Here is a 12,578-nt window from a genome sequence, read left to right on the forward strand (position 1 = left end):
AACATGTCAGTCAGATCCCAAAGAACTCAACATAAAAATTTTTTAAAAAACACTTTTTTTTGCATTACAATGTCAATGCATGGTTTTCAAACTTCTTTACACATAAATTTGTAGTTTATACCCCAAAGTCCAAATTTTGTAGAAACCCCTTTTGCTGCAGGTCTTTCAGGGTCTTTGAATTCACTAGTCTAGTTGAAAGTTTAATTGAAGGGTATGCCAATAAGGCCTCCTAAATTCAAATGGATCTCATGATTTTTATTCAAATGTAATACACTGTTAAATATCCAGTAAAGTACAAAGAGGTGAAAGTTGAAGATCTGCCTTTGAAAGGCACCATCTGGTCAACAAACAGGCTACTGGTACTGTGTTGATGGACAGTGGACATGCAGAAGTCCAACCGCTCCCCGAGTCCATTGAAATCCACGCAGCAAAGCGCCTCTGCTCTGTATCCTGAACTTCTGGCTAGATTTTAACACTCTGCTAACTGCCGTCACCTCATGTGTCGGAAGGGAAGGAAGTGCTCTTCAAATAAACACATTTTTCTTTAGTATGCTGTCATATTAAAGGTGTGGCATTATCAACTGATCAAGTGTGTGCACGTCTGGGAGAGATAGACTCGTTTCATACCAGTTTTGCTGGGTCTTGGCACCTGAACTTTGACAATGGCAGAGAGGATTGTGTTGTTCCCGTTGCCCTTGTTAACCAGGTCGATTATTCGGTCCGTGATCTCTTTGATGGGATTGCGATCCAAACGATGGTCTTCAGTAGACTAGATTCAGAGAAAGGTTTCAAAATCAGTTTTTCTTTTATATACATCACATGTTTGCTTGTTCCCCTCTAATCACCCAATATAACTCTGTCTAAGCCCGTCCCATTAAAGCATCTTTTAGTGCTGCTGGGAATTCAAGCTGCTGGCTATAAATCAAAGCAAAGTTTCCTGAGAAACATATGGCAGACGGAGTGGGAGGAGGCTTACCAGGCAGACGTGGATCTCGTTGCTGGCCGAGAACGACGGGTCACAGGTTATAGTCACCGAATGCTCCAAGGAAAAATTCCTCACTATGTTCAGGTTCCTCAGCTGCTTGCAAACTCCTTCCACAGTCAAACCCTACACATGAAGAAGAGATGATGATGTTTAAGCGAAAAAAAAGGGTTAAAAATCTTATATGGCTCAAGTTTATCTAATTTAAATTACACAGCAAGTAGAGAGTCTATCCCTCGCTATAACTAGAAACCAACCAATCAGGATTTTCTTGGCAGATACAAATTTCTATTCACATTTCTTTTAAGGAAAAAGAAAAAAAACAGATCGTAAGTTCACCATTACATGACGACCCACATTTATGCATTAAAACATGCTTTTAGAGAGAAACTTCACTCACAAACACACTTCTAATCACACGGTTATTTAGATTCAGGTGTTTTTCAGATGCACTGGGGTTGCCCACTGAATGCATCTTGTATTAACTTGTACTGTGTATGCTGTATGACGTTATAATTATCTGTGTTGTTTGTTGCTGTGGATTCTTGGTTTAGTTTTTTTTCTCCTTTCTGCAGGTGTAGAGGGAGACTTCCAGGGCATCGACTTGAATTCTCTTTATGCTCATTTCTCATTCTTTCCTTTAAACCTTTTCCCCATTTCAGGTTAAATAAATTCAAACAAACTTCTAATAATATTTAATATGTCTCAATAAAGTTGAAAATCCATCTCTTCAGCAGTGTAACCTTATTTCAATAACAAAATGGAGACTAAGACAACTCAATTATAAAGAGCAGGGATATGCAGATGGTTTATGAACTCAACGTATTTAAATGGCATGAATGAATTCTTAAGTTGCTTGTTATCCCGAGGAATGGCTTTCTCCGAACCTGATCCTTCTCACAGAGCTGATCTAATTCATTTACGACCTCCTCCCACAGGAGAGGAATAAAACAAAACGATAATTTAATCTCTTCATTTCTAAGTGCCGAGGAAACTTACCGCGGGCATGATCTCCTTTTTTAGGATGAAGGTGATGTTGGCGCAGCTGTTGTCCTGGTAAGAGGAGCTGGGGTGGCATTTGATTCGAGGCTGAGCGAGCCCGGAGCCCCAGCACTCGCCCAGCTCCAGGCAGGGTTTCACAAAGCAGTGGGCTTCTCTGAGGGGCATGCAGCTCTGATCCGGGGGGCATCCGCCTCGGCCTTTGGCGCCGAGTTTGCATGACTTCGGGCCACACCACATCTGCAGTGGGGAAAAAAAAAGAAGTGACATAAATTACACAATCCTAAAACATGATCCGTTTTGGGTTGGGTCACCCTTGACCACTTGTTCAGTCTGCCTTGCAGCTCCACATCATTTCACATTTTCTCCTTTTCTTAGCCCATTACGCAGTTCATCGTCAATGAGTCTCTTTGCCACTCCGTGGGTGTAACCCTACCAGCCATGAAGGATGAGGTCATATGCATTTCCATGCAATATCAGGGATATTTAGGAAATGGGGAAAGGGCATTCAGTTTGTGCCAAAAAGCATGCATCATGTGGAATGAACGCATTAAAAGTTGCAACAATGGTAAAATCTTACACTACCGGATCATTTTCTCCCCTCTGGCTGTATTACTAAAACCATTGTGCATCGAGTGATAGCCAAGCAGGATAGCACAACCCCAAGGTCTGTTTGGCCCAGTGCGGCTGTGGGAACTTCATTCGAAAATTCATCCGACACCAATTATCAATACAGCCTTTGTGTTTCTTTACAAAACAAAAACTGTATCGTCCCAGTATAGAATTTGACACTCCCAAACCGGCTCCACCCAGACACAAACCGTGTTGTTGTGGGTGAGTGGCGAGCCCTACCTACTGCCGAGAGCAGGACACACCCACAAACACAACCGTTCTGTCAATAACCACTTTGTGTGAAGTTCCCTAGGGAGCTTCTGTCATCTGTAAACAAAGGCATCGTGCACTTGTAGGCTAAACGCTGCAGTATAAACTTTCACTGAATGTTTAGGAAATGTACTTTTAATTTAAGTACAATCAAATCCTGATTGATGGTGCTCCAAACATCACCTTTAAAGATAAATGCCATTTTTCTAGGGCTAGAAAAAATATGATTAGACAAAAATAACCGCTTTCTTTCAGCCTAACCCCAAAATGATAAAGATAAAAGAAGCTGGCATTTCTGTGACCCAAATGTGTGCTGATCTGCATAGATTGAGAAATGCCTACCAGAAAAAACTGGAGCTGCAACAAACCAGATTGGCTGAGGATTAGATTAGGGCTCTGTAACTAACTAACATAAGCTGTCAATATTTTGCCTGAAATTTTAATCAAATTAGAACAGTTTTCCTCAAAAATGGTGTGTTGAACTTAGTTAATCTTATTTTGCAGAATGGAGGAAAGTGCAAAAGTTCAATGTAAAAATTAATAATAAAATAGACAAAAATTTATTTTCTGGGAAGAAAATATAAAAAAATGACTCAGACATCAATAATTTTAAAACCCTCTCAAATCTTTGGTAGAGAGCTATGTCAAAACAAAAAACAACTTGCAGTCACCAAAGCAACAATTTTAGATGCTACCAACATCCTAGGTTGTTGTTTGAAGTGATGTCAGAAGAAAGAAAGTATTTTCTGTCCTCCTACTGTGAATGTTAACTAGTGGAGTTTTCTAAAGTCTGCCAGGACTGTGATTGTGACCTTGTTCAGACAAGACAAAAGCACAACTACTCAGCAAAGAAATTCTCCAGGTGGGTTTGTGATAAAAACAATGGATGAATATGTCTGAAACGCCTCATGTTCATGTTAATTATGGTGGATTATCTGTGATGCTGTGGGCTCGCTTCCGATTGGCCTTAAAAGTCTCATAGACTTCTGAACATTTGAAATTAAATTTGGCAAATTTTTGCTGAAAAAAATCTGTCTTAATATTAACTCTACATTAATACTAGTGTCAACAAATATGGAACAAGCAATTTTAGTAAAATTTTCCAATAAATCTGTCCACCACTCTGTGGATTGACATACCTTTGTGCACAGCACTTTTCCGTTGGAGCAGTGACAAATGTTGCAGTCTTCTTCCCAGCTGGCACCATCCGGGGCAGCATGCCCATTACTAGAGCAATGCTTTCTAGTTTCTACGTTTTAGAGAAAAGAAAAGCCAAACAAACAAAAAAAAAAAAAACATTTTGTTAGAAACTTGCTTACAAAATAATCTGCTTACTTTCCCCATCCTGCGAGGACATACTGTCTTGACAGTGGAGTCCAGTTCTGTCTGGGGGACACAGGCAGCGATATCCGTTGATCTCGTCTACGCAGGTGGATCCCAAGGCGCAGGGAGAGGACTGGCACTCATTAATATCTGTTACGGCAAAGCACGGTGAGAGAGGAGAAATTGTTTATTTATGGAATAAAATGCACAGGCATGCAGAGTTCAGATATTGAGTTAAGTTAAATCAGTGCTCAAATCTAATTCTTTGGGATCACGTGTCATGAAAACTGTGCCTTTATGCACGTTTATGTAACAGCAAAAAAGAAAAACTAAACAAGCAAACAGGCCTAAAATGAGCCTTGGACAGCCCCCCGTAGCTTTTATAGAAAGTCGTCATTAGCAGGTATGCAGGAGCGAAAGGTTGGACTAAGCAGAACAAAGGGTTTGCAATGGGAAAGAATGTGGCCATCTGAAAGCCTTTAAGAGGAAAAACAGTCTGAGTAATCAGTGTCAGAGAGCATGGCTGATTAGCTGCTGGCTCGCTAAGCTGCTTTACCCCTGGGGACACCAACACGGCCCGGTGGAGTGACACCAAAATGGCTCAGGCTGGCCTGCAGCCCGGCGTTCAGATAATTGGCCGACTAGACCTTCCGTTTGCAAGTGACTGATTGTCCGGCTGCAAGCCATGATCCGACTGACGGGCTCAAAAGTAAAGATGTACTGATCAGAGTTTTGTGGCAGATGTCTGAATGTTGCCATTACATTAGAGCGTTTTGATGTGGCGCATTCAGAGCTTAATAAAAGATTGGATTCTCTACATTTCCGAGCAGCAGAATAATCTCCCGATTCCGATCACCACAAGATTTGTCGTTCCAGGTTTGCTTGAGACGTGTAAGGGGAAACTGTAAGGGTGACCGGATGAGTTTCTGGGTGTATGGACGGACCCCGGCCCCACTCATTGCGGTGCACTGTCAGCTCGCTGAAAGAATGCAAATTCCAGCCCGGAGCAGACTTATCGCTGCATACATCTACTAAAAAACAGACATAAAGGCAGGTTTAATACTCACTGATCCGACAGTCTGGACCGGCGAAACCTGGGGCGCATTCACAGCGGTACCAGTTATCCCCGTCCACACAGGTCCCACTGTTGTAACTGAAGGTTCAAAACAAACCATGTCAGGTTGGATTTTTTTTTAAACAAACATAAAATCAAATTCTCAATAATGTAAGATATATGAATCAGTTTTTTATAACTATATCGATAATGGAAAACGTGTGTTTAAAAATCTGAAAGTGTTTTGTTAAGAGTCACACGTGGGAGAGTTTGCAAAACAGGGCTAGGCAATTGCATCCCAGGAATGAAGGGAGGTGTTCGTCCCCATTCTCAGCAGGAAGAAAGCATGCAGGTGAGGTGAGCCACACAGGAGGAGCAGCTTGTTTACACCAGTTGAAATCTACAGGAAATGTTTGGCTTCCACTTACCATGGGTGGGGACTGCAGTCGTTGGTATCTGTGCGAGAAAGAAAAAAGGAGGGAGGGAAAAAGAGAGACAAAAACTTGTGAGTGCTGTGTTATTTTCTCTCTCTCCACCCTCATGTGGAGGTGCTCAGTGCACATTGGCAGCAGAAAAGCACGTCTGAGCTTGCGTTCGCAGAGGCATAATGGGTCCACACTGCCTGATCACTTTGTATTACCACCAGAGCACCAAAAAAACAAAAAAGAAAGAACGTACACCTCCACGCCCTAATTTCCCATTTCTTCCTCCCCCCTCTGAACGAGGAATAGCCACAAGAGGAATTTATGTTCTGGACTACAAGCGTACAGGGCAGGGATCCCAGGAAAGTTGGGGGAATACAGGAAGGCTGTAGAACAAGCAGACATGTCACTGTTTGGACAGGAATGCAACGACAGAAAGAGGGAGAGGGCTGGGGTGTGGGACCGGGGAAGAAACATCTGTCTTCACTTTCCTCTGCCCTTTCTCTCTCTCTCTCTCTTCTCATGGCCAGCATCAGCCATGGAGAAGGAGAAATTTATAAAGAAAAATTAAAAAGAGGGAAAAATGACTGCTGGTTTTAACGAGACACAGAACTTCACCTTTGCATTAAGCAGCATGAGGTTTATGATCATTTATTCAGCAATAAATGTCCATCTGTGTTCTTTCCACTTACTCTGAGTGCATGTGGGACCCTCCCAGCCTTCCTTGCAGACACAGGTGAAGGAATCCCCCTTCACCACGCAGGTTCCTCCATTCTCACATGGGTTGGGCAGACAGCTTGAGTTTTTGGCTGAGAAAGAGAGGGGAGGAAAGTGATAAATGCATCATTGCAGTGGCACACCCTAAACATTAGATGAGTTGGTTAAAATTGATTCTGTGTGCTTTTCTTTCTTCAGCTGAAATGTGTGCCATCAGAGTAATCAGGGATTTTAAGCAGATATCTGTCAGCACTGGGTAGGGCTAAAAATGGGGGAACTGAGGAGTGCTGACAGAGTGGAGGGATAAAATTCATCGCTATAACCACAAAAAAGCTGATGAGCATCTGAGACAAGACAGGGCTGAACTGTAATTTATTTTAATTAGATTTTATGTGATGAATCAGTGGGTCGGCTTCACTGCACTGTCCAACACATCTAGATTAAATTAATAGTTTATGACCAGGTCTTTGCTGGCATCATAAAGGAGGTAATTCAACCTTTTAATTCAGCTGTGTTGAAAGTTGCAGGATAGCTGCACTGGAGCTGCTGTGTGATCAACACTAAGTAGAGAGGACTTGTGAAATGATGCTTTTCAAAACCTTTGCACACAAAAAGTGTTTTTTTAAAAATGCATTTTCATTAGAAAGAAAAAAAAATAGAAAACATCCCCAAAGCATGTTGCAGCCACAGCCATACGTGGCTATGTGCATGCAATCCAAAAAGTTAGGATTTGTCATGTGAACAGCATCCCTTCTTCTACAAGTTCCTCAGTTTTCTTTCAAGATTGTCTTTTCTCTTGCCACAGTTTCATAGCAAGAACACAGATCTGTAGAGTGCATGACTGATAGTTGCCTTGTCAGCAGATTCTCCCACCTCAGGTGTGTATGTCTGCCGCTCTTCCAGCTACCCGTGTGTGACTATTGTGTTTTGGTCGGCTTGCAAATGATTACTGCACAATATGCAGTAATCATCGCATGTTTGGAAGGATTACAACATTTTAAGTGCAAAGCAAATTTATGCTCGCAAATAAAATATCTGGCTTGATAGACCTTTTCAACCATCAATGTAACACAATATATTTTAGTGGCTGAGATGCAGAAGCTCACAAAGGTCAACATGTAGTTCTAGTTTCATATCAGGACAAGTTTTTCCAGGTATCTTGCAGGTCTGGTTTGCAGTTGTGACACACTCTTTTCGTTCTCCAGTGGATTGAAGAGAACTTGGTGAGACGTTTGAATATTGAGATCTTTTTTTTATTTTTATTTTTTTACGTATCCCAGCTTTAAACTTCTCCATTACTTGCCCACTGACCTGACAGCTGTGATCCTTGGTCTTCATGCTGCCATTTGTTCACCAATGTTCTCTAACAAAACCTCTCAGAACGTCACAGATGAGCTGCCTTTACAAAATCCAAAAATCTTTTCCCCACTTTTTGGGTTTCCATACTTCAATGTGATGTCAGCCCATCCAAAAAATCCTGCCTTTTTTCACAACGGGCGTAACAGTTTCTATTTATTTCGAATTTGAATTCAGGTCAACTCACAGAAGGAATAATTTAAATAGAAGAAAAAGGGAAAAAAAAGTTAGGAAAAATTTGATTAAAGTCTGAAATCAAATTTAGGATTAATAAAAAAATAGAAAAGAAAAGAAATCTGAGCTTTTATTTTTAAAGCATACTGCCTGGCCCTACTTCATACTGAGTTTAAATTGCACACTTCTGAACTCTATAATATCTTAATACAAATTTATAACAATGGATTTTATTGGAGGCATCAAAAATCCAAATAAAATCTGAGAAGTTCAGTTTTAATATGAAGGATTAATACCAAGCTGCAGTGCCTGCTGCTCACCTATGTTGCAAGTCGTGCCCTCCCAGCCTGGGGAACACTTGCACTGGAATGTGTCACCCTCATCATGGCAGGTGCCTCCATTGTTGCACGTAGCTTCATCGCACTGGCTTTCACCTGCAAGGTAAGTGAAAAATCTCAGGGTTTCTAAGGTAATAGATGATCGAGTACAGCCATGAGCACATACCATAAGCCTGCACGGACAGACAACACGGGTGTGGAAAATAAATAAATAAAAAATAAATAATAAAAAAAGGCTCTTACGTGAGTGGCAGGTTTTCCCCTTCCAGCCATTTTTGCACTCGCAGAAGAAATCAGACACCAGGTCTCGACATGTCCCTCCATTATGACAGGGGTTGGTGCTGCAGTCATCTATGTCTGGAAACATTAGATGGGTGTGATTTGAGGGCGGCATATCAAACGAGCAATGGAAGACACATTTTTTCTGTTGAGACGGTTTGAGTAGCGACATGAGGTAAGGACGAGGCGGCGGCATGACTCACTGATCTCGCAGTGATCGCCCTCCCAGCCGTCGGCGCAGATGCACTGGTAGACGCTGACTTTGTCGATGCATGTGCCTCCATTGCGACAAGGATTGCTCTCGCAGTCATTTATGTCTAGAGTTTGAGACAGACTTGGTGAGATCGATCATGATAGTGCAGAGTAAATGTGAAGCTGCCAAGGCGACGGTAAATTTGGCCGTACTCTCGTGGCAGTAGGTCCCTCTGAAGCCCTCCTGGCACTCGCAGCTGAACTGACCCCCTGCTTGGCTCCGGCAGCGACCGTGAGGTCCGCACACATTTGACGAAATGTAGCGCTCTCCTCCTGGCGTGCTGTTAGATGCCACGGCGACGGTACAGCTGTCAATCACTGCAAAAAGACAGCACAGACATTAATGGAACAAGTTCTGACCAGCAATATGAAAGATGGATTAACAGTTAGCTCTCAGTCTGATGATTCAGAGAGAGGAGACAAGGTTAACATTCATTCCTTTGACCTATTAAAACCACAAACTGCACCGTTTTATTTAAGATTTTGTTGTACACAAACAGAAAGGAGTGTGTAATTTTTATCTGTAAAGAAAATGTTTTAAAAAATCTTTCTACAAATATAAATTCGAAAAGTGTGGGATGCCGCTAAGTCAAAACGTAACAGAATCACCTCTTGCGGAAAATACAGCTGAAAGCGTTTTCTAAAGTCTCTAAAAAGGTGATTATATTTCTGTATTTTTCCCCTGAATTAAAATATCAAAATAATTCACTTGTGAATTATTTCATTTTAAACAGACAGAGCCATACATTAAACGTGAAATATTTTGATAAAAAAGTAGAAAATAACAAATTTGAGAGAGACAAACAGCGATAAGAGTGCATGCTTTCTTAAGCAATTTAGAGTGACTGTGTTTTTTTTCTACCGCTCTAAAATCCCTTCCTTTCCCCCTGTCTGATCAGGTTAGACGCATGAGGTGAAGTTGCTTCCCTGTAAATCGCTTAATTTGTGCCAAGAGCGCGGAGAATCCCACTGTCTGGTATCTGCCTCTGTGGTTGGTCCACTCACTCAATTACATGAGCAGGCACTGAAGACTGTGCGCACTCATTGAAGGGGAAAAGAAGAGGTAGCCCACCAAGTCATTACTGAGAACACACACGGCGCTATCGGGCTTCTGCCAGATCTTCAGGAAATTTCTGCACGTTTGGGCTCATTGGGAACGGCTTAGCTTAAAAGAGAGAGCATCAAATCTGCTCGACTCCGCCAAGAAACTTCATTGTATGAAAACTAAGTAAGTATTGCTCTCGTGGGAAAAATGTGGGTGAAGTGTTTCACTACTGCACGGTGCACAGATTATCTTTCAGCAGCTTTCTGGAAAAAGCTTGTGGTTGCTGCAAGCGGGAGATATACCTTTACACTTGGTGGTGCGACAGTGGTCTTTGAGGTGGGAGCAGTTCTTGCCCTCATAGTCCTCTGGGCACGCGCAGAAGTAGTCTGTGGCCCGGTTGTAGCAGGGCGCTCCGTTCTGGCACGGGTTGGGTGAGCAGTAATCTATATCCAGCTAAGGGGAGAGAAAAGGAATTGAACGGTGAGCAGAGAACGTGATAACTGATATAGTTTCTGCTACAGAAAACAAAGCAAATCCCCACGAGCATCCTCCATTTGGGCCATGCCAGGAAACAACACACACACAAGGCAGGGATGAGGAGAGAAGGAGAGAAAAAAACAACAAGGCAGAGAGACACAGGAGCCGTCCTCTTGAGTCAAAACTTCAGTGTTGAGGAATGCATCGTGCTGCAGCCAGGAGCAGCTTCTAGAAAACCATCCATTTTAAGAGGGGAGGACTGGAGAGCAGCAGGAGTTTAACAGGGTGTGGCTGCAAACGCCAAAATACAGCAACCTCACCCCACAACAGGTTAACAGATCCAGTCCTACACAGTTCCTCAAGATGATGTTACAAAACTCTCAGTTTGAGGAAGGGAGGATGGATGGATGAAGGTTACAACTAATGGTATTGATGAAACTACAGGATGGATGGAAGGATTCGATTAGCTGGAGCAGCTTTGTTAAAAATTCAGACATTTATCATCTTTCTGACTGTATAAAGACTAAAAAACATTTTTTCTATGCTTTTCCTTCTACTTCTTGCATAGCCACCTACATCTTTAGGATTCATGTTTGTTTTATGCAGACGTCTCACCTGGCACAGGTTCCCAGAAAAGCCGGTTAGACACAGACACTGGAAGCCATTCACCTCGTCCTGACAGCGGCCGCCGTTCAGACACGGCGAGCTGGCACATTCGTCCACGTCCCTCTCGCAGTGCTCACCAGCAAAGCCGGGGGAGCACGTGCAGCGGTACCCATTCACCAGATCCTGAGAGAGGCACAAACTCAGATCAACATCGGATGCATGTGACCAATGGCTCCAGCTAAGTGGAGCCCAAACAATAACTGTGAGAAACCAGGGAGCAAGTTGAAGTGGGAACGACGGGGGTGGGCGGTGATGTTACGATTATTTCAACACATTTTCCTGGTACAGGCTCAACTGAGTGGAGCTCACAGTAATTTAATCTGGTGAGCTGGAGAAAAGCGTGTTCCTCCTTTTAAAATCTGTTAAGACACTTTCCTGATTATAATTTTTAACAGAAACAATTCAGCTTCTAGTTCGAGGAAATCTGAGTCAGCTGCAACAGATTCAAAAAGTTTACACACCACTGTTAAAAGGCCAGGTTTAAATATCCTGTTTCAGGTTTCATAAGGAAGCAAACTGTAGATTCTTAATTAATCTGGGCAAAAAAAGTCATCATTTAACATTTGTCCATACGCACAGATTCCCAAAGACAGACCTGACAGAAACTCTAGTAGACGTTCTCTGACATTTTCTCAGTCAATCTTTAGAGCTTAAAAGCACAAGATGGATCGCTATGTAAAAGGTCAATCAACAGGCGGGTAGAAAATTGTTTTCAAAGCATTAGATATACATCACTGTGAACACAGCCGGTATTAAAGGGTGAAAACATGGAGTGTCTGTGGCATTACCAAGTACTGGATGTAGATGCATCGTCTATAAAAACAGATCCTAGAGGATGTCAAGACACCAACAGCAACATTAAAGAGGCTGGATGTGTAGAACCAGTAACAACTATCTCCTTTATTCTTCACAAAATAAAAAGTTGATAGGTGTGGTAAGAAAACCAGTTGGAAAAAACAAATAAAATCGTATTTGAAGTCTGGGAAAACATGTTAATCTGATGAAATTTAATCCATAATTCAAAAAAATTATGTATGGCAGTGCCAGCACCATACCATATAGTAGATGCTCCTTAAGCTGGAACTGCAGTCAAATAGAATCCAATGTTTGCACAAAACCACCAAACTTCAGAAAGTTGAAGATGAAAACAACACCCCAAAGAAAATGTCTTCACCAGAAGTAGAATACAATTTTTGAAAGTTTCAGGCAGATCCCAATCAAGTTGTAATAAGTGTGTAAACTTTTTATATCCATTGCAATTATAACCGCCCCCGTAAACGTCTCTGTTGTTGAGTCAAAGCTACAACCCGGCCAAGCCGGATGGTTTCTGACCCGTCACCTACCTTACAGGTTCCTCCATTCAGGCACTGGTCCTTGCAGTCGTTTATGTCTGCATGGGAAAAAAACAAATCAGAGGATTAATTCTAAAAAGCTCTGCTAAACAGTTAGTCTTAGGAAACAAGTCTCTGCTTTATGTTCCTTGTGCACAGGGCATTTAACAACATTGTTGTGAGAATAAAGTGCACAACATGGATGATGGGAATGCAAAAGGAAAGAAGAAAAAAAAGAAGTGCACAACAAGCGTATTGAGCAATCTAGTCGGCTGCCAAGT

At 42.1% G+C, this 12,578-nt stretch overlaps 1 protein-coding gene across 1 annotated transcript in view; it reads right to left on the reverse strand.

The window, feature by feature from the left end:
* The window catches only part of jag1b (jagged canonical Notch ligand 1b), a 34,838-nt gene that overhangs the window by 1,690 nt on the left and 20,570 nt on the right, over positions 1-12,578 (reverse strand). The window contains exons 10-24 of the mRNA XM_055029481.1: positions 12,310-12,356; positions 10,916-11,089; positions 10,126-10,276; positions 8,932-9,096; positions 8,730-8,843; positions 8,491-8,604; positions 8,230-8,343; positions 6,355-6,471; positions 5,669-5,696; positions 5,254-5,339; positions 4,223-4,336; positions 4,003-4,112; positions 1,982-2,221; positions 977-1,108; positions 628-769 (exon numbers count right to left, since the gene is read on the reverse strand). Coding sequence (XP_054885456.1) covers positions 628-769; positions 977-1,108; positions 1,982-2,221; positions 4,003-4,112; positions 4,223-4,336; positions 5,254-5,339; positions 5,669-5,696; positions 6,355-6,471; positions 8,230-8,343; positions 8,491-8,604; positions 8,730-8,843; positions 8,932-9,096; positions 10,126-10,276; positions 10,916-11,089; positions 12,310-12,356 — 1,848 coding nt within the window. The remainder of the gene's footprint in view (positions 1-627; positions 770-976; positions 1,109-1,981; positions 2,222-4,002; positions 4,113-4,222; positions 4,337-5,253; positions 5,340-5,668; positions 5,697-6,354; positions 6,472-8,229; positions 8,344-8,490; positions 8,605-8,729; positions 8,844-8,931; positions 9,097-10,125; positions 10,277-10,915; positions 11,090-12,309; positions 12,357-12,578) is intronic.

This window comes from Poeciliopsis prolifica, unplaced genomic scaffold (genome assembly GCF_027474105.1).
Source record: "Poeciliopsis prolifica strain line A6 unplaced genomic scaffold, Auburn_PproV2 SCAFFOLD005, whole genome shotgun sequence".
Lineage (NCBI taxonomy): Eukaryota > Metazoa > Chordata > Actinopteri > Cyprinodontiformes > Poeciliidae > Poeciliopsis > Poeciliopsis prolifica.